Below are 22,613 nucleotides of genomic sequence, written 5' to 3'. Positions count from 1 at the left end.
TTCCTGCCTTGCACCCTGTGTTGGCTGGGATTGGCTCCAGCAGATCCCTGTGACCCTGTAGTTAGGATATAGCCGGTTGGATAATGGCTGGATAATAACAGAATTGTAGGAGATGCTCTGCTGTTTACCCTACATTAAATCTAAACTTTTCTTGATAAGCCTGGTTCATATGTCAGAACATTCATTAGTTTTGGAGTTTTCAGTACCACCCAGCCTCACATACTGATTGAGAAACTGAACAGTATGAATGTTACCCCATTTATTACATTATGGATTCTAGGCTTTCTTTGAAATTGTTCAAAAACATTCAAAGTACAGGATACTTTTTCTAAAGTCATTCTCTCAACTACAGGGGCTCCTCAAGGATGTGTTTAGTCCCCATTAGTTTTTACACTGTACACAAGTGACCTGAGACAGAACAATGTCCACACTGTTCCTTTATCAACTATGCTGATGGCACCATGATGATAGGACACATATCTGCAGAAGAGGTCAAATAAACGGTTTAGTAAGTTGATGCAATAAGAACCATCTTACTATTAATGTCAAAATACCATAAAATTATATCTTGCGTTTAAGAGGCACAAAACCAGATGTTTACCCATTACTGTTCTGGGGGAGGAGGTTGAAATTAATACAAAAAACATATGTTCTAACTGTAATCAGTGCATGTTTCTTCTCCATAATCTCAGACGGACAGGGACTTCATTGTTCTTTTATTGCTGTGTGATCCACTCTGTCATCACTTTCAACTTCATTGCCTGGTTTAGTTATCTGACAAAATAAAACTTAAAAAGCTCCAGCAGATCATCAAACATGCAGCTAAAGTTATTGCAGCTGACGTAGATGGTTTGGTAAGTGTGCGTCAGAGGACAATGTTGAAAAAACTGGATATCATTTCAACTGGTGACAGACATCCATTACACACAGAACACAACGTCAGTAAATCAGGGAGGAGAGTTGCTCTAAAAACCCACACAAATCGCTCCAGAAATTCATTTCTTCCCAGTGCCATATGTCTTTTTAATAAGGACTATCAGGAATACTAAAAAAACAGAAAAATCTTGAAGTGTATAAGTTTTCATATGTATTTTGCAGCCATATTAGGTAAAAACACACTATCAGACTGCTAGAATTAGTTTTTCAACTGATGTAAATATTTTGGAATTTCTGTGTAAGTTTTAACCTGTCTTGTCTCTATTTCTTCATTTTATTTGAATTCTGTCTGCTATTGGATGCAACTGAGAAGGCAACTTTCGTGCTTTCTTGTGTAAACATGCCAAACATTAACTTGACCATTGAACTTCTTGGTAAACTGGCAACTGAAACACTACAGATATTCTTGCAGGCACAGAAGGCACAGCATTTAGTCAGAAAGTAGAGCCAGCGAGGAAATGCCAGAGGTGCTTCTTGGCCAACAGAAGACACAACCATTCCAGAAAAGAATGTGAGGAACCATCAACACTTAATACTGTAGCATCAGAAATCTTGGCGTTGAAACCACCTCATTGCCAATGTCTCATAAAGCGTAGAGTCAGGCGGTGAAGTGTGGGCAAGAACCCGACCATTTGGGCAAACTGGAGAGCCAAGAGAAAGTGAACCAGACAAGCAGACAGAGTTAGAGTAGGAAAGTTCATCAGAAATAGTATATTAATGGGTAGATGGATAGGTACAGTACCTCCACAATTAGGACTAGAAGGAATGAAGTTCGTTTTACCTATCTTTTCCTCTTAGTTTGTTTATTGTTAATCCCTCAATTATATTTAATTATTTAAACAAATCTTTATTTTTGTATTTCTTGGTCTGTCTGGAGTCAGTATAGGTACAAAGGATACAACAATATCTGTAATATTATACTGTATATATTTTTATGTACAGTATATACTGCCCTGCCATGTACAGATGGTTCCTGCTTTGCTCCTAGTGCTGCCTGAATAGGCTTCAGCTCCCAAGAGCTGGAACATGACCAAGAAGGTGGCTATATTATTTTGCTGTATTGTATACTAGCAAAATACCTGCGCTTCGCAGCGGAGAAGTAGTGTGTTAAAGAGGTTATGAAAAAAAAAGGAAACATTTTAAAAATAACGTAACATGATTGTCAATGTAATTGTGTTGTCATTGTTATGAGTGTTGCTGTGTTTTATATATATAAAATACACACACACACATATAAACATATATATACATATACATATATATATACATATCTACATATATATATATATATATATATATATATATATATATATATATATATATATATATATATATATATATATATATACATATATATATATATATATATATACATATACACATCCACATATCAACATATATATATACACATATATACACACACACACGCTTTATGGGTGATGATTGTTTTACTCTTTTTATCTTTATTTTATTTTATTGTAGAATCAACTCCTATCTGCGCACAGCAGGGCAGCCGTGGGCGGATGCGTATGGTGTATTCACTCCATGTTATTGTGCATTGCGCTGTCAGTGGTATTTTGATAAAAGAATTTGAACAACATATAAGAAGCGTATAAATTATTAAACAGTAAAACATTAACATTTAAGAAGTAAAGTTACATTAAGTACTACTGCAGTGCCTTCGGGTATACCTCATTTTTTGTTTGCCCATTACATGCTTAAATGTATACATTTTTTGGTGCACCTACCCGAGAACACGCGACATATAACCGAGCGTGGGAGAAGAATGGATTTTAAACACGCGTTGAGTTCATCTGCTGGTCTCCCTCGTGGAATAACTGGTAATGTTTGACTAAAATCTACAGCGAGTAAAACGACATTACCTCCTATTTTTTTTTTTACGATCTCTGAGATCTTGCTTTTTTCGGTTCAAGGCTTCATAAGCTCTTTTATGTTGTATGGTGTACTTATCCCAAACCATCATCTTTGAATGTTGCAAGACTTTCGCCTTGTATGTAGATCGGGGTAATTACATTCATTGCATTCCTAGTCTGAATCACAATCTGATTGTATGGGTGGTTACCTGGCACTGTAGGGTTGCCACCCGTCCTTTAAAATACGGAATCGTGCCGCGTTTGAGAATGAAATTGTGCGTCCCGTTTTGAATCAATACTGGACGGGATTTATCCCATATTTTTTTTATAATTTTTTTTTTAAAGCAGCGTCTCATGCAAATCATCCCACACGCATTTTATGAAGATGCCTCCTTTCCTACTTTTGATTGGGTAATACTTGATGTCATCGTTAGTTTGATTGGTGTTTTTAACTGTCCAGTGAGGAGGGCGTGTCTTTTAAGTACAGTCTGCAAAGTGTTGGCACTGAGATGTGGCGTCAGCGCCATAGTTGAAGCCCCTAACGTTGCGGTCAGCAAGTCGGCTAACATCCGCCATGTGCCGTCTTTCAGTTGCGAGAAGCAGATCATAGAATGGTTGAAACTGTTGCCCCTAACGTTGCGCCATGGCGTGTGGTTCGTTTATACCTCGTGTCTTCTCATTAAACTTTTATCTCGCGAATATGTTATTGCAATCCGCAGCGGGAGCGTTTCTATAAACTTAATTTAAACTTACGTTTTACACCGTGCTTTGTTTCCCTTATGAACATGCTTGTATGCTTAACTCGCTCCGTTCTCAATTGTTTAATTAATTTTTTGCTCTTCGCTGTTTGCGGCTGTTCCTCCATTTCCCCCTACTTCGTTCTTTTATCTCGCGAATATGTAATTGCAATCCTTAATGGGAGCGTTTCAATAAACTGATTGAAAATAGTTTTGCATTTACCTTTTTAGTAAAAGGCGAGCTTTTAAGCCTGAGAAATCACCCCGTAAATGCACACGTTTAATTGGACATGTGTTAATATGTATGGTTACACAGTATTAAAAGACAGTGAACAACGTCAGTTACCTTTCTTCCCGCGTTTGATAAAAGGTGAGCTTTTAAGCCTGAGAAATCACCCCGTAAATGCACACGTTTAATTGCACATGTGTTAATATGTATGCTTACACAGTATTAAAAGACAGTCAAAAATTAACGTCATTTACCTTCGTTCCCGTGTGTGACTCGTGCTGTAAATCTCTTCCTTGTTTTTAGTTCACGTGATTACGTAGGAGGCGTGATGACGCGATACGTGACTCCGCCTCCTCCATTACAGTGTATGGACAAAAAATATGTTCCAGTTATGACCATTACGCTTTGAATTTCGAAATGAAACCTGCCTAACTTTTGTAAGTAAGCTGTAAGGAATGAGCCTGCCAAATTTCAGCCTTCCACCTACACGGGAAGTTGGAGAATTAGTGATGAGTCAGTCAGTCAGTCAGTGAGGGCTTTGCCTTTTATTATTATAGATAAACCAGGGTTGTCCAACTCAGATCCTGGAGGGCTGCAGTGGCTGACGGTGTTCATTCCTACCATTTTCTTAATTAGTGGGCAATTTTTGCTGTTAATTGACTTACTTTGCCTTAATCTTAAGTCCTAATTTTTAAAGACTCAGTCAGTTTAATTGTTTATTTTTTCCCTAATTAGCAGTCAAACAATAATGAGATGTAAAATGAGCTAACAGATGACCAACTAACATGTGTCCATCATATAAATATCGGAGAATAAAGAAAGATGAAGGTGTGAGTAATTTTAACCTATTGTGGTCCAAAAATATATTGTGCCCTTAGACAAAAGAAAAAAAACGTCTGCTGTGGCAGGATGAGAACACCAACAAACCATGGAATTAAATAATGGATTTATTTACCAACAAGAATCGGCTTGTAACTAAGAAATTGGTTGGGCTTTGAGGCCCCGACTGACAAGGACTCATCTCTTGGCTCGCTTTTATATTTTACAGTTAGTGAAAAAAATTGTTAATATCTCAGACATTTTTTCCCACTGTATAGTTGCCAACTAACCAAACATACATATCTTAGTGATCTGTGGGAAGGCCCATAATACCTACTTTCTCAGATCCCACTCAAGGATACAGACTATCAAGCCAGAAATTGACTCTTTTCATTCAAAGCAATGGATTTTGACTTCTCTTAAAAGGTGTACTTCACTTCAGCCTGGTTACAGTATTCATTGTTGGGTTTCACCCTCCTTTGCAAAGTGTTTTCTTACATTGCTAATCTAACAAATATGGGGAATGACACCAACATTATGGGTTTTATTTTGCATGGTTAGTAGGCTCACCATGGATTGTGTCCTCTATGGACAGGACAAGGACTCAGGCTTGCCACTTGATGTTTGATAAACAACTGCCTTAGAAAGTCAAGTTAATGGACACATTGCTCACCACCAAACGAATATTGGGGTTTTCATCTGTCAGTGTTAATCTGGTAACACTATCATATCACTTGAGCCCAGTTAAACTTGCCAATGCCACACAGGGATTACCCAGGCCAAGAACTAAACTTGCATACATGAAGCCCATTTATAAAGATGTAAAAGTAAGTAAAAAACACAAACTACTCACGTTCTTTACCTCCCTTTCCTGTATAAGTTCCCCAGATGCTGGTAGACGAATTTGATTCTGTACTTTTTCTGGCATTGAAGACAGGTTGGCTCTTTTCTGGTACTGAAGGTTTGCTTTCCTCTATTGAAGATATATCCCAGTCATCATCTTCTACATCTGAAAGCTTATCAAGAAAACAAACAAAAACACTTCAGGATTTTCCTGCAATAAAATGTTCTAAAGGACCTTCTCTTTTAAAACTGTTCATTTAGTCATTAAAACTATAATGATCATTAATGTAACAAAGGGTTCATTGTTTAACACACTATATAAAGTCCAAATACTTAAACCATTTGTTTCTATATACAAGGTAGGGATGCATAATTACCATAAAATTCATAATTGCCAATTGTTGTTCTTAGTATTATAATTATGATTATACATTTCAATTAATATCATTGCAATGAAACACTTATTTTGTGTTGTCAATCGCTTATGTTGCATTTATGCTTGTGATGGGGGACAAAAAAGAACTGAAGATCTCATACTGACCTTTAAGTATTCTGCACACTGCACTTTGACATTCTTTGATATCCTTCTGCTGTGAAACATTCTGACCTGTCATTGTTTACACGTCTTAAACAACTATTAGCATACACTAAGTCATGCTGCCATTCTGTACTACCTCACACTGTGCTGTATTATCTATATCTATTATTCATTTATTATATTACATATTTATTGATTATATTTACAGTATGCATCTAGATTGCACAATACCATACATTGCATCAATGTTCATATTACTTACTACACATCAATATTGCTGTTACTTCTTTGTCTTGTCTTTGCACAATGTCTTGTCTTGTTTGTGTTTTAATTTTAATCTTAATTTTTTATTTTAATTTTAAGTTTTAATTTTAATTCTAATTTTAATTTAATTTTTTATTTGCACGTCATGCTGTTACACTGTGGACCCTGAGCTTCGCAATTTTGTCTATCTGTATACCTGTATATGGTTGAGATGACAATAAAGTCCGCTTTGACTCTGACTTTGAGATAAGTTGTTCCATGAAGTGGAGGATGTAGATGAACTGTAAGATGCCCAAGTTGGATGTGTACGGACTATCATTAAACCTGGACTTTTTTTCTCAACATACCACCTCCAGAAACTGAAATGTTACAAAGTACTACCACTTTTTCGGTCTTAAAATGTTAAATGCTGAACTGTTTTCGGGCAAAACTAAAGTCTACCCCACGCAAAAAACGTTTTTATCAAATACTGTTACTGTGAACTTTAACAAGGTATTATGGATAGTTTGTGTGAGGGTGCATCATTTAAATTTTCCTATATATGCCTAATGCTTTCTTTTAACTAATTAGGGACAGTACTGTGGTATATGAAATAAACATCAGAAATGCTTTTCAAATACAAAAATTGCAGGGTTACATGTGAATTCAGATCAAAAGAAGGATAAAAACTCATAACTAACACAAGATTAAAAGGGAAAAAAAGGGACTTCAGGTAAGAAAAAAGCAGAAAAATAACTCAAATATGCAAAGGCTGAGCCTGCTTCATGGCACAGAGCCTTTATGTTGAATAACAGTTTTAGTTTTAGATTTGGCAAGAAAAGTTTGCAATCTTTTCACGAAGAAAGAAGATAACAAAATTCTTGATCCAAAGGGGACCAAATTTAAACAGCAGCAAACAATATCAAAACATTCATAAGAAAATCTCTAATTCCTTGTCTTGCATAATCCAAATGTCAGATATCCAGACATATACTTACAATGTTTTGATAAAATACTACGAAATAAACCTTTTCTGGAAAATCCCCTCATGCACAACAGTGAAGTACATTCATATGAGTACAAGCTTTTGAATTGAAGATCCACCTCCTCTCTCCTAACTCACTGGCTACCCTTTACCTTGTTATTACGCCAAAATTACTGTTCTTCAGGATTTTTCAGCAGCCATTTGTGAAATTGCACAAGTGAATTGATCTTCAGCTTGTTGAAGCATCTTGGATATGCATAAATATGAGGTGTACTTTCCACCTGATGATGTTTTCTTTCGTTTTTCTCCTCTAATTGTATTCCTCTCTCAGACCATGTTCTGTAATGTTGATATCACTGTAGCCAATGAATAAACTATTAATGGGTTGGACAGAGTGATAGAGTGGATGCTCAACCAAGGCTGGAGATGGTTTGGTTGCTGTATAACAAATAGTCTTTTTAAGGGCCATCTACCATCAGTGTTCTCTGAATGTGAATATTTTTCCCAATTTTCATTACCTTTTTTTACATTTCTTGAGTATGTGTATTTAGATTGAGAACTGCTACATTAGACTATCACCAACATAGAGTTCTGTGTCACAGCATACAGTAATAGATAGATCCCCAGTGGTTATCAGGGCATAGATGTAGATGGAAAAAGTGGTGAATAGCAAGAAATATAAGGAATCCCCAGTGACAAAAGATGGGAGTAGGGACAACCATTAGCCTTTGTGTATCCTGCTCCTGTTTCAAAAGGACAGACAGCCCGGTCTGGGCTTTCAAGGGATAACTCAAGGTCCAGGATTGCAGTGACACCTGGTGTTGCTCAGAGGAATTCTGGTAGGACAGTTCCAGAAATTCCTAAACACTATTCCTCACCTCAGAGGTGACTGTTGGACTTTCATTGGAAGTAGTTTTTGACCCAGCTTTAAAAAGCTCCTTCTGACCACTCACTTAAGCTGGCAGTTAGGGGATCTGTAATAGCTCTGAGGTCAACTAGAGGAGGAAGCAGATACCATAAGAACAAGAGAAGGTGGAAGGAGTGAGCAGGAATAGAATAATCAAGGAGCCATTTGGGTGCGATGTGGGCCAGCCAACCTACAAAACTGACTGGGCTTGTACTGTTGTTTAGGTAGGCCCAGAAAGTCTTGGTTTGTTGTGTTTCCTTATTGTTGTGTGTTGTAGTCTCCAACATCCTGTATATTTCTGTGCATTGTTGTTGATATAATAAACGTTTTTCTTGTATGCATTTATCCTCCTTGACATTATATAGGTTTCGAGTCAGAGTGCTCAGATGTGCCCCCTATTGGCCACAAGATCATTAAAATATTATATGTTAAATGTAACAACTTAAACCACTTTAATGATTATTTTTGACGGTATTTCTTACCTTTAGTTCTTTTGCTACTTCTTTCTTTTCAGGTACTTTCACAACATCTACACCTCCCACAGGCTTGGTCACAGCTGTTCGACTGGCAAGTTGTCTTTCAATAGTATCTGTCAGCTCCTTCACAGTAACACCTTTAAAATACCACTTTAATCAATTCTTTATTATACTACAGTATATATTGCCATTTATATTTATCCCTTATGGCAATATAGTGTAAATAAATCAGAACCTAAGTTAATGGTTTTGCAATGGAACAAAATATGTATTTGTGCAACTTAAGCAATCTTCCATCAACCATTCCATCTACCCATCCATTTTCTTAACATACTTGCATAACCTGAGAGCTATAGGGAGTTTAGGCATTGGGATCCTATCACCAGTTATGTTAATACTGGAGTCCTTGAAATGACAGTACCCGATAAAAATCCATGCAAATATGGAGAGAATTTGCAAACTCCTGAAGCAGTGTCAGAATCAGGAATTGAACACAAGACATTGAATATTGTGAGACAGTAGCACTAATCATTGCCCCATTGTGCCACCCTTCAAAACAACGTAAAATATACAAAAATGCAGTCTCTTGAAAAAATATCTTGCTTAAAACCTTCTGTTTGTGTTAAATGTATTTTACTCATCCATCCACTTCTCTAAACCTGCAAATCTGAAAAAGGTACATGAAGAACCATAGTGTATCCTGTAAATATGGAGCAAAAAGCAATGCTTTTTTCATGGAGAGATTTGCCAGATTATTGTTAGCACTAAGGGCAACAACAATTGCTGGATGTGTTCTGGTGACATGTCATGACAAATGTTCAGGAAGAATGAGTCTGGTTCACTTAAGATGCCATTGCCAATTGACAGTTTACTAATGAGAGATCCCTTAATAAAAATATTATTGTGTCATCCATTTCACAATTATTTTTAGAAAGATGTAGTCTTAAAACACTGATAACGTTATTTTGATATTCTGTATTTAAGAATAAAGAAGTAAAACTTACTTGAAACTGCCTCTCTTGCACCTTTGTTCTGTTTGTGATTTTTACTTAAAAGCCCAGGATCAATCTCTTCCATTTCACTAACATCTGTCCAGTCATTATCACTTTCAAAAGAATTCACACTTGCTTTTGATGTTTCAGGATAGTGTACTTTTGAATACATAGCTTCTGCCTGAATGGGAACCTTGTTCATATATTCTTCATCTGATTCATCTTCAGAGCTGAATGGAGGAGTCCTAAATAAAATAAGAAATATACACATTACTTAATATATTGTATATGGAAGGTCTGAAAAATAAAGAAACCCCACTGCAGTGAGACAGACAGAGAAGAAGCTGGAGGCAAGACCCCTAATTATTAACTGTAATTACAAAGTGTTCTGTGTTGGTGTTCCACAGGCCTGGTGTGAAATTAAGACACCCCCAGATATACCTAGTAGACAATAGCAAGACCTCTGCAATAAGAATAGCCTGACTAGAGCTGCCGATTAGCTGTGCATATTGCACTTATGCTTCTTAGTCATTTGTACAAAAACGTAAGTTAATACAATATTTATAAACCCTTACTAACCCTCCTCTATTCTGTTTCTCTTCTCGGTACCTGGATATGGCACTTGGTGCCACTGCTCTACTGCCAGGCTGCTGTCCCGTGTATGGAAAAGTCATCTCAGATAAAGGAGCGTTAGATTAATCGGATGGAAAGATTCTCTCATTAGACTTCATGGCCAGCACAGACTTCACTATACAATACCGAGGGGAGGTAGGCGGCCAGGTGACTGAGGTATCCAGGACTGTGACTTTGTTTTTGACTCTCTCTTTTACAAATCTAATATTTTCCATTGTCAACTGGCCATAATTCATCAATTAATTAATGGACAAATGTTTTTTTTTGTTAATTCTGTTTTTACCTTGTTTACCATGTGTAATAACAAATCTGTATTTATATGTGTACCAGTTTTATATTTAGTAATTAGTACAATCTATACGTGTATTTTAACTGAGAATTGTTCATAGCTCTCTGTGCCTGCACTCAGTAAAGAGCACTATACAAAAAAATAAGTAGTACGTTTTAACAGGCATTTTCGCAATTTGTAAGTTTAAGAATTTCAAGAGCAGTTCTAACTGCTAGGCATTTTAGTATCTCAATCTCAAAGTTTAATGACGCTTTGATGCCAAAAATTATTCTGGCAAAAATTATAATTGCCTTGACACATGAAGCAAGTTGTTTATGGCCTTACAAACCAACACACAATTTCCTTCCTTTATTTTCCCTCCTTTTATATGTTTTGCTTATAACCATTCCATAATGTATGGTAGTTTGATTTCACATAAAGCAGTCATTTGAAGAACTTTAAGCAACTTTGGCTAGGGATGGCAGCAGTTCGATATGCAGTAACAGTATTAAGTTGATACAGAAAAAAATGCTGGATTGACATAAAAAAAAAAAACGTTAAGAAGCCATTCAGATTCTCCAGATATCTAACCTGAAAATTAATGGAAATGCTTGTAGCCATGTTTATGATGACATACCATAACACAGAAATAATGGTCACATGGTAACAGAAGTTGTGTGTAGCACGATTGCCTCCTTGCACAGAAACGAGCCTTGCCTAAAAATTCAGCACAATACCACCTTTCAGCCATTCTGAATGCAAAAGAACAGGGACTGATGGAGAAAACTTGAGCTCCTTTTGAGGAGATGATAGTGGAGGTGAACTCTTTTATTTTTTGTTTATTTTCAGCCTAACTAGAACAGAATGTGGTATTGTGCCATTTTCAATTTTGGTATAGTTTCGCATTGGAATGAATGAATCAATTAATCTCTGAATCTATGAATTTAATAAACAATTTTATGAACCCCTGATGATCACCGGTGCTCTATCAACAGTTCAAATTTCCACAAAATTCAGTCAATGTGCTGACCAGAATATACTCACAGAAGAATCCAAACTCCTAACATTAACATCGAAGTATCTAAAGGAATCTTAGACAATTTATTTATGTATTGCATGTATCAGTTCCTATAAAAATAAACGCAACTTATGGAGATTAACTTTATGCTTTAGATGATTATGGACAACTTTTGACTAAGCAAAATTTTTACAGCAAAAATGCATTAAAAAGGAGAGAGAGACAGAGAAAATTCTATTTACAAAATGATCAAAGCATTTAGACCAATAACTGTTGACTTCAGTTATTGTTTAAATCAATGACAGTCATTTTTATGAAAAGTAAACAACACTTTTTCATGTAAAATATGAGTTGACAGGCAGAATTAGCTTTTTTTTGGACAGCAAATTTCAAACAATGACTCAGAGAACCCTGCATTGGTAAGACATGATCAAGCAGTAGAGATTACAATATTAATTTCTAAAATTAGCAGGGGTACAACAATACATCTGCAATAAACACTAAAAGACTAAGCAGCCTATAGGCAGTTACAGTACCTTGGAGAAAAAAAAGATCCTGTGCCATTAATGACTTTGGAAATTACAGTACAAAGGATATCCCTGAAGATGGATATTATTTCAAAGCCAAGCATAACTTCTGCAGTCTGGACTTATTTTCATTTCAAACCAAATGATAAAGAAGAGCCAGAAATTTGTATAAGAGGCTACTTGGCAGCATTGCTCTAAAATATTTCAATTCTCTAACATGAGCAGTTTGCTCAGACACATAGAATAAACCCAATGCTTTGCTCTGTTAATTCCCTCTGCTTCTTTGTCTTCATCCACATCTCATAGGTTTTTGAAAATGTTTTGACTGTACTTGTGTTAGGATTCATTTTATAAGCAGTACAAATATGCAGTCTTTTATGTAATTGTTACAGCAGTAACTTTTTTGTAAGTAGAACAACCAGCCACAACAGTACCTTAACATACAACACAAACACCCCAAGTCTAGCACATACTCCTCCAGACAACATCAGTATAACTGTTAACCAATGGTGATTTTTGTTAGCTTTTTCAATAACATGAACACTACACTGTCATGTCCATAAATAAGTAGGATAAGGCACTGTAGTGTTGTTTTGAAAACACAAAAATATTTTTTCAGAAGTACCCAATATGTACTAAGAAGCTTGGTTTACTTAACAAAACCATTGTTTGGACATCCTGAAAAGCTGAAAGCACAGGCTAACCAGAAGTTCCAAGAGTCACCAGAATTATTCTCAGAGCTAAATACATCATATTGAAGGAATCCCCTGAGATATGGGTTACCTTACTTCAGAACTTGGTGAGGACTACATGCTTGTCACTTATGTCTTAATATATAAAAGTACAGAAAGCACTTGCATTTCACATAACTGTAAATACATACAAAACTTTATCTAAGAAACAAAATAACACATGTAAAGAGTACACTATTCAGAGTACCGTATATATTCGCAGATAAGTTCTCCCGCAGATAAGACGAGACTTGAGTTTACAGTATAATTTCTGGTATTTTATAATGTTGGTCGTATAAATCGAATGTGGAAAACTCACGCTATTGGTACAAGGGATGGGATTATGATATGCTAACACCCACCTGAGAGAGTAACCACAGAGCACACTGCCTTTTTTCTGTGTGGTGTGGCAATGCGCTGTATCAGCGTGTGCTCCTAACCTCTCTCTCTCTTTCTCTCTCTTGTGCCTACGTAACCACACTGTAATACCCGGACTATTCTGAAGCCACCTTTACACCACTTATCTACGATGGAGCATTCAATCAGATGTAAATATAAAACTGGTTTTAAATTAAAAGTCATTGAAGTAGTGAAAGAAATTGGTAACTGTGCTGCTGCAACAAAATTCGATGTGTCTGAGAAACTGGTGCGAGATTGGAGGAGGCAAGAAGATGTAAAAAAAATTGTAGTGTTGCATTTTTGAACGGGCGTATAAGACGGGTTCTGATTTTATGATCAATTTTTTGGGTTTCAAGACCCGACTTATACATGAGTATATACCTTAAGTGTTTCTGCATTATGCATCTGGTGGTTCACAGTGAGGAAAAAGTAGAAATGTTTAAATGTTTTGGGTTAACTGAGCATACCTTGGTGTTGAAGTCCTTAAGTTTTTGATGCTTGTTGTTCGCGGAGCTGGCTGTGGCGTTTGCTGTTTCACTTTTTGTTTTACAAGCTGTGGCCTTTCATTTAATGATAAGCTTTGAGCTCTTTGCCTTCCTATATTGAAAATAAAATTAAACCACAGTTACATGTACAATACTACATTATCTTATAATACAGAATATATTTGTTGTGTCACAGAATATAAATATTTTCAAATCAGTTGAAAAGAAGCAATGAAAAATATAACATATGGACTGTAGTAAGTAGTAAGAGTAACAGAAATATTGATAAATAAAAAATAAGTGCACAGAACACGATTTTTTAAACTGCACAATGCTTTTTCTTAGTTTTGATTATTGTTTGGCAGTTTCTGGTTTTCAATGCAAGACAAACAATGTGCACATCACAGGTAAATGATTTCCTAGCTTAAACAGGTATTATTTTTATTGCATTACCTAAGAACAGGAAAAAAAAATCAGTGCAATTTTAGTCAGTTTAATTAGGCAAGACCGTAATACAAGTATACCTTTTTTTTTTGAAGTATAAAAACTTACTTTTCCCTAGTTGTTACTTTTTCTCTGAAAATATTTTGATAAAGGTTCTCTAATTGACAGCATGTTTTTGAACAGTGAAGGAGAACAAACACCAAACAATGAAAAAATTCAGTTTTGAGTGGAAGACTTTTTTCATAGCAAGTAAGATGATCTATTTTGGATACTGGAATTAAGATGGCTGCCCAAACCACATGGTTATCCATATGTGAGTAAATAACAGTAAGAAATAAAAACAGAAGAGACATGAAACTAAAAAATACAAAAAAAACAAACAAACAAAACATCACAATTTAATGTATAAAATAGTTGTGGCAAAATCAAACTTCAAATAAAAGCTGATCCAAGAATTAAAATATGGGATCCAACATCTGCAAATAACCAGCAAAACAAAGTGCTGCTCCAACAGATTGCCAGAATTACTGCTACAACCCTCCACATACTCTAACTTTTGCAATTTAAGCGGAAAGCTGTCTACAATGCAATATTTACACATAGTAGACATATGTATGCTCATTACTATCATTGAACAAAGGATTTCCTTTAGCCTCAGCTAAAACATGGCGTATCTTGAATCATGTGATAAGTTTCTAACTTTCCTAATAACTTTCCACAGTCTAAAGTATGATTTAATACGTTAGTGGTTTTGCTTAACTCTGTCTGTTTAAGCTAGCAATTGTCTTTGTCTAGCTAGAGTAGCTAAAGTAAAATGGAGAGTTCATTTGCCACTCCACTGAATTGTAATTAATAAATATATACATTCACTGAACTATTTGCAGAGTGCCTTTGGAACATTTATGTAAAAGAAATCCATGGCAGTGATAAATACCTGGATGTACAGTTAGGTCCATAAATATTTGGACAGAGACAACTTTTTTCTAATTTTGGTTTTGTACATTACCACAATGAATTTTAAATGAAACAACTCAGATGTAGTTGAAGTGCAGACTTTCAGCTTTAATTCAGTGGGGTGAACAAAACGATTGCATAAAAATCTGAGGCAACTAAAGCATTTTTTTAACACAATCCCTTCGTTTCAGGGGCTCATAAGTAATTGGACAAATTAAATAACTTGAAATAAAATGTTCATTTCTAATACTTGGTTGAAAACCCTTTGCTGGCAATGACAGCCTGAAGTCTTAACTCATGGACATCACCAGATGCTGGGTTTCCTCCTTTTTAATGCTCTGCCAGGCCTTTACTGCAGTGGCTTTCAGTTGCTGTTTGTTTGTGGGCCTTTCTGTCCGAAGTTTAGTCTTCAACAAGTGAAATGCATGCTCAATTGGGTTAAGATCAGGTGACTTTTCCACTTCTTTGCTTTAATAAACTCCTGGGTTGCTTTGGCTGTATGTTTTGGGTCATTGTCCATCTGTATCATGAAACGCCGCCCAATCAATCTGACTGCATTTAGCTGGATTTGAGCAGACAGTATGTCTCTGAACACCTCAGAATTCATTCGGCTGCTTCTGTCCTGTGTCACATCATCAATAAACACTGGAAGCCATGCACATCCAAGCCATCACACTGCCTCCACCGTGTTTTACAGATGATGTGGTATGCTTTGGATAATGAGCTGTTCCACGCCTTCTCCATACTTTTTTCTTGCCATCATTCTGGTAGAGGTTGATCTTGGTTTCATCTGTCCAAAGAATGTTTTCCCAGAACTGTGCTTCCTTTTTTAGATGTTCTTTAGCAAAGTCCAATCTAGCCTTTCAATTCTTGAGGCTTATGAGTGGCTTGCACCTTGCAGTGCACCCTCTGTATTTTCTTTCATGCAGTCTTCTCTTTATGGTAGACTTGGATATCGATACGCCTACCCCCTGGAGAGTGTTGTTCACTTGGTTGGCTGTTGTGAAGAGGTTTTTCTTCACCATGGAAATGAATCTGCGATCATCCACCACTGTTGTCTTTCGTGGACGTCCAGGTCTTTTTGCGTTGCTGAGTTTACCAGTGCTTGCTTTCTTTCTCAGGATGTACCAAACTGTAGATTTTGCCACTTGTAATATTGTAGCAATTTCTCGGATGGGTTTTTTCTGTTTTTGCAGCTTAAGGATGGCTTCTTTCACCTGCATGGAGAGCTCCTTTGACTGCATGTTGTCTGTTCACAGCTAAATCTTCCACATGCAAGCACCACACCTCAAATCAACTCCAGGCCTTTAATCTGCTTAATTGATAATGACATAACGACAGACTTGTCCACACCTGCCCATGAAATAGCCTTTGAGTCAATTGTCCAATTACTTTTGAGCCCCTGAAATGAAGGGATTGTGTTAAAAAAATGCTTTAGTTGCCTCACATTTTATGCAATCGTTTTGTTCACCCCAATGAATTAAAGCTGAAAGTCTGCAGTTCAACTGCATCTGAGTTGTTTCATTTAAAATTCATTGTGGTAATGTACAGAACCAAAATTAGAAAAAAGTTGTCTCTGTCCAAATATTTATGGACCTAACTGTATATGGTCAGCTATGAATAATCCCAGCAACATTACCATGCAAAAGCCACTGTGCAAAATTGTACCAAGTTCAAAGCAGTTGGCTTCAGTGCCCAAATTAAGCTGAAGGATCTCCATGCACTACAAGATTACTTTTGCTTTACATTATAGGTGATGAAATCATGCGATTAGATCTAAAGTATGTTTTGTGGAAGGAGTGACTCTAAGTTAGTGGCAAACAATAATAAAGAGAAAAAACGTGAAAATAATCAATAAGAACCAGAAAGATAAAAACTATGTAGTGTATTTTTCTTAACCTAATTTTAAGAAAAGAAAAAGACTTCTGTGGATTTAATGATAGGTTAGTATCAAACAAGCTGCTGAGTGGGGACTGAAGCTTCACAAATGATAACTCTGCACTTCCTGTATTTGGCCCCCTTTTCCCATTCTTGACCTTGAGTTTGGCTCTGCCTATGTTAATCTTAATTTTGATTGAAATTTTTGACTTGGCCTTCTTCTGTGTTTTTCACTGATGAGTTTAGTTAGCAAACAGGCAACGGTTAAAAAAAAATCATGCTGAACTATCAACCCTTTGTGCCAAATGATAATCTAGTCTGCTTTTTCCCATGCGATTTCGCTGCTAGGCGCCTGTTGGCCTAGCATTAATTTGGAGTGTTTCATCTTAGCTTGCTTAATAGTGCACTGACCAGATAAAAGTTTGAGGAGTTATCTTGTGCCAGGTGATTAGTCGTACCATTATACAATGAAACAACTGCAATCCACTTACCACCTTGGACTCTCATCCTACATGAGGGGAAATGGTGTAAAGAAAGAAATAGTTTTGTACTGTAGGGCCTGTGGACTAGCAGGGAGGACTAGTGTGGGATACGGAAGGAAAAGAAGCAATACGAAAATGATCCTACATGGTTAAGAATTATTTTACATAATTCAGCAACTGCAGTAGGTTGAAGTTACTTTTATTAAGAAAAACAGAACTTTGATAGCAGCTTCAAAATAATACATGAATTTGGTATAAAGTCTCACTTAATAGTTAAATATGCTGTCAGGGAAGTGCAGGAAATCTGAGGGACACATAGTGCAAGATTCCAAAAACAGAAAAAAGGAAACAAAGAAAAAGGAAGTGGCACTCAGCTGAACCTGGGTAATCCTGTAAGTCTATATTAGGTAGATGGTCTTGTTTCACATACATTTCTTGAATTCTTTGACTAGAGACCCATTATTATTAGCTATTTAAAGAGAGAAGGCTGCCATCTTAAGGGTTGGTTCAGTACCTTAGTGGACAAAAGGAAATAATATACTCTCTGCTTAGCTGAGTGTCCATCAAAATACACATTGCTGTAATTGTTTTAACTCTGAGAAAGAAAATCCAAAGTTTGTTGTAAACTTTGGGTTAGGCATGATCTTGACATGTGAGGAGGCTCTGGGTACTTCAGTAAAAGAATAAAGTCTAGGTTTAACTTACAATTTGTTTAGAATTTTAATCCCAATTGGGATTTCAAACAGTCTTCTTATTTATGTGAAAAGAATACTTCCAGCATGTCTAGCCTGAACTAATACCATCTGTGTCCTGTCTTCTGGTTTGCCAGGCACCCTCTGCCATTCACAACATATGCATAAATACATACATATGTACACACAAACATAAATGCACACAGGGTTTAAGAATTACTAAGTCTTTACGACGATAATTATAAGGAGTGCTAAAGAGGCACTGAGTGATGTGGAAATTGTAGAGGGAGAAATGCTGCTTAGATTAAATAGGCTGAAATAAAAACAAATCTTCGTGCACGCATTTATAAAACTTTGTGAAGACTCCCGTGTGAAAATACGCACACACCAAAAAAAAAACAGGAAAATGCATACAGCAAAAAAAAAAAAGTAATTCAGATTCATAAAACCTGGTGTACGCCCATCTATAGGCAATTTAACCTTTATAAATGATAATCATTTTGTAAATGTGCATAAGTGAATGCACCTGAAACATCCATATATAGTTTTGCTAATCAACCTATGCAATTACAATACTGCAGACCTTCATTGGCAGGTAGAGCAGCTTCTCACCTGATGCATGGAAACACCACCACCATCTGTATTCAAGAGCATCTGCTTGTACTCCACAACTGAAAGTGCAAGATCATGTGCAGAATTATAGTGGCTCCCCTTTGTCTTCTGACAATCAGGAAAAGGCATAAGATGCCAGGGCCTGAACAGGTAGCTGTTGTTACCTGGGGCATGATTGCTGTTACAATGAACAAAACAGGCCACCTGCATGGTTCAGCCAGTTACCTTACCAATAAAATAGCCACCATGTACAGTACCATCACGTCTGCCAAAGCTATTTTGCCTCAAAATAAATGAATCACAGGTTGACTCAAGCCACGTTTCTCAGCCTCATCTTGGCATAAATATACAGATGTACCCCTGTCTGAAAATTGAAAGTACCCATCATGAGAAGAACTTAAATGGACTTGTCACTAACAAGTCGCAGAGAGTGTCCAGAAGCCATTAAGAAGGCTAACAAAATGTTAGGTGGCGCAGTGGTAGTGCTGCTGCTTTGCAGTAAGGAGACTGTGGAAGATTGTGGGTTCGCTTCCCTGTGTAGATAGCGCTTTGAGTACTGAAAAAAGCGCTATATAAATGTAATGAATTATTATTATTATATAGCACAATGTGCAGAGTACAAGTCCAAGGAGGTTCTGCTCAAACTTTATAATGCACTGGTGAGGCCTCATCTAGAGTACTGTGTGCAGTTTTGGTCTCCAGGCTACAAAAAGGACATAACAGTGTTGGAAAAGTCCACAGAAGAGCACCCAGGCTGATTCCAGGTCTACAGAGGATATGTTATGCGAAAAGATTAAAGGAGTTGTTCCTTTTCTGTTTAAGCAAAATGAGATTGAGAGGAGGCATGTTTATAATGTGTAAATGTTGCACAAACATTAGGAACATTTTCTTCACACAGAGAACAATAGATATATGGAATAAGCTACAGAGTGCTGTGGTAGAGTAGGCCTTCAGAGACCTTCAAAACCAGACTTGATGTCATTTTGGAAGAATGATCTAATGTTCTGACTGAAATGTTTAAGAACATTAGAACACAAGATGTTTGACAGGATGCCATTCACTCCACTAATTCTGTTTGTTTATTTAATAGCTAAGCCCGTCCCATCATTTCATCATTTTTAAAAAATTGGCACAGGTTCAATTATACCACTTATTTCTTCCAGATTCCTAAAAAGAGATGTGCTGCCTGGCTTCAGTTTTAAATGCACTTACCTCAATTTCAGGTGAACAATGTGCAATGCTATGTCCTCATAAAACCTGGGCTTCCGAATTAGACTTTGGGCAGTGACTCCTAGTGTATGAAATTTAAATGTTCTCCTTATGTGTGGTAGGGAGATGGTTCTCTTCTCAAAGTATGCTTTTCTCCCTTTCACCAAACACATTTTCAAGTTAGTGTGCATCACTAAATGGGCCTAATATGAATAGGTGGGTGTTTTTGTTGTGTCATACAATACTGTGGATCTTTCTATGCTTTCTTTTTTTCTTATGCATACTGTATTTTATATAAACTTTGCTCTCTGACCCTGAACAAAAAATGGATGGATTGATGGATGTTAACTATGGACTAAAAGAAGGTGCAACTGATAAACCAATACCAATAGTGTCCTCTTCAGAGCAATTACATAGACAACATTTAATTTATGAATCATTATAACATCTTCCACACTACATCCCTCAGATGTGTGAACACTTTACAACATCATGTAATAAATGTGTGTTTCTTAAGGCCATGAAAAGCAAAGGCATAATTTTGAACACTTTCTCTTTGGTGGCATAAACATCAGCCAAACCAGATAGCAGCTGATATGGGAGAACATCTAACCTGAGTGGAGTTTAAGACTTCAGTCTAAAGGTGTGGGATGGTTAGTAGAGCAGCATATTCACTGTAATATTTTAAAGCTTGGAAAGTGTGTAATATGGAGAAGACAGGAGCCTAAGGAGGCAGATCCATTTCTTTTATCTCTTTCAACACATGTGCTTATTAGGGAGCATACTCTCCCTTTGTTTATCTCCTCCTGCCCTTGTGACAGTAAATTTAACAGTAGCATTCACTGGCTATATACACATTAGCTGATCACATTGTTTCAGATTCAGAGCCCTATACAAAACCGTGCAAGCAACGTAACTGTACTTTCTCAAAGGAGGCATACAATATTTTATATTGTGATTGTTTTATGCACACATATTTAAACTTGTAACAGTCAGAATAAACTTAGCATACAGAATATTTTTGGCTTTTAATTACATTTCTTGTTGGGTTCAATAACTTTCCCTCGAGCTGTGAATGTCGAAATGCATAAACAGATTTATTAAATAACATATCATCACTTTAACTGGCATGTTGACATTCTGTGCCCTTCAGTTTTTTCTGTACTGTTTTTTAACAGTAGCCAAAAACACATCCCACCTTCCTACATCTGCTTATCATAATGTGATTAAGATGAAGGTTCATAGAATTAAATTGAATTTTTAACTTTCTTCTCCCTATCCCTGCCTAATTTACTAGTGCGCCTAAAAAAACATTTAAAAGAAACTCTGTGTTCAATTTGCTAGTGATGACAGCGATGGCTCCGCTCCCTTGGAGATTGATGATAGTATAAGCTACATGTAAAACTCTAAAAGAAGTGATTAAATTCACATAATTCATACAGTAAATGTCAAAAAAGCTAAATGTAAAATGTCAAAAAGGGGGAAAAAAAGCAATAAGAACCATATTTTTCTCTGGGCATAATAAATGCTACAAAGAAAAGAGCCTGTCTTCAATCCAAGAGGCACACTTTATATTAAAGGGCATTCCAAAAATGTTCACTTGAAAATTCTGATTTGCAGTTAAGTGACACAGCCCTTTGAACACTAATGGAATACGACCACAGGAAGATCTGCTTAATGCACGGATAAGGTGACCCAGGGAGTGTACTTCCCTTTTAATTATATTTTAAATGATTCACATATAAAAAATAACCACAAAGCAAAATGGATATACAGATATAAATATATAACAATAATGGCCTCATAAACCTTTTGTTATAAATATGTTTTTATATCTATGTCTACATCTATCTACAGTTCTAGGATATTTAGTATATGTTAGTGGCAATGTGTGAAAAGAAGTTATTGTATAGAACACCTAGGAAATCTTTAGAATGCGTTTTTAGGCAAAGCATGAAATGTCTGTTACTTTAATATCCCATATAATTTTCCTAGGCATTGTATATAATACCTAGGCATTATACATAACGACAAATACTATTTAAGCAAAGTATGAAAAATGAGTCATGAAAAGGGATTTTGAAAAGACATATATGAAAAGGAAAAAAGAAATACAAAATAAAGTAAAGGACTTCCTTATTAAACAAACTACTTGTTGCAGCAAGAAAGGCTAGAATGGCCTTTTGAATTGCACTTCATATTTCTGTTCTATGAAAATAATTAGAGGAAACACTGGTCACTAGCAGAAGTATTTTATACTTTGCCGGTTTGCCTTTTGGCATTGCACAGAATGCCTAGGAAATGTTTGACATTTTAATCGTTTCATATTTTGATGTCCCATTTTCCTTGGCTAGATTTCCTAGGCATCCTACACAATACCTAATTTCACACATTGACGGTAACATATACAGTATACAATCTGTAAACATGAACTGGACCAAATGGGCATGTGAATGTTATGTGTCTGACTTCCAGGCACTGTGCAAGCAGCAGCCTTTTAACAGAAGTTCCGTGTTCTCACTGTTTTTCTTTTTGTTTCTGAGTTTGTTTAACTAGTTAGTAGTTTTGATTAGATTTAGATTTGATCTGGCTTCTGGCTTGTCACTGATAGTAGCCACTAGAAATAAGAAAAATGGATGTTACAATTTACCAATGATCTGCACACAAACCATGGTGTTTACAAAGAGAAGCCAAAGGCTAAC

At 36.3% G+C, this 22,613-nt stretch overlaps 1 protein-coding gene across 4 annotated transcripts in view; it reads right to left on the bottom strand.

The window, feature by feature from the left end:
* dzip1 (DAZ interacting zinc finger protein 1) overlaps positions 1–22,613 on the bottom strand; it is an 84,614-nt gene that overhangs the window by 849 nt on the left and 61,152 nt on the right. For all 4 annotated transcript variants that reach the window (XM_051926777.1, XM_028799554.2, XM_051926778.1 and 1 more), the window contains 4 exons: positions 13,623–13,752; positions 9,592–9,824; positions 8,594–8,724; positions 5,449–5,611 (listed from right to left, as the gene is read on the bottom strand). In XM_051926777.1, coding sequence (XP_051782737.1) covers positions 5,449–5,611; positions 8,594–8,724; positions 9,592–9,824; positions 13,623–13,752 — 657 coding nt within the window. The remainder of the gene's footprint in view (positions 1–5,448; positions 5,612–8,593; positions 8,725–9,591; positions 9,825–13,622; positions 13,753–22,613) is intronic.

Source organism: Erpetoichthys calabaricus, chromosome 4 (assembly GCF_900747795.2).
Source record: "Erpetoichthys calabaricus chromosome 4, fErpCal1.3, whole genome shotgun sequence".
In the NCBI taxonomy this organism is placed as follows: domain Eukaryota; kingdom Metazoa; phylum Chordata; class Cladistia; order Polypteriformes; family Polypteridae; genus Erpetoichthys; species Erpetoichthys calabaricus.
The sequence above is the reverse complement of the archived record's forward strand: the minus strand, read 5'-3'. Positions and strand labels throughout refer to the sequence as shown.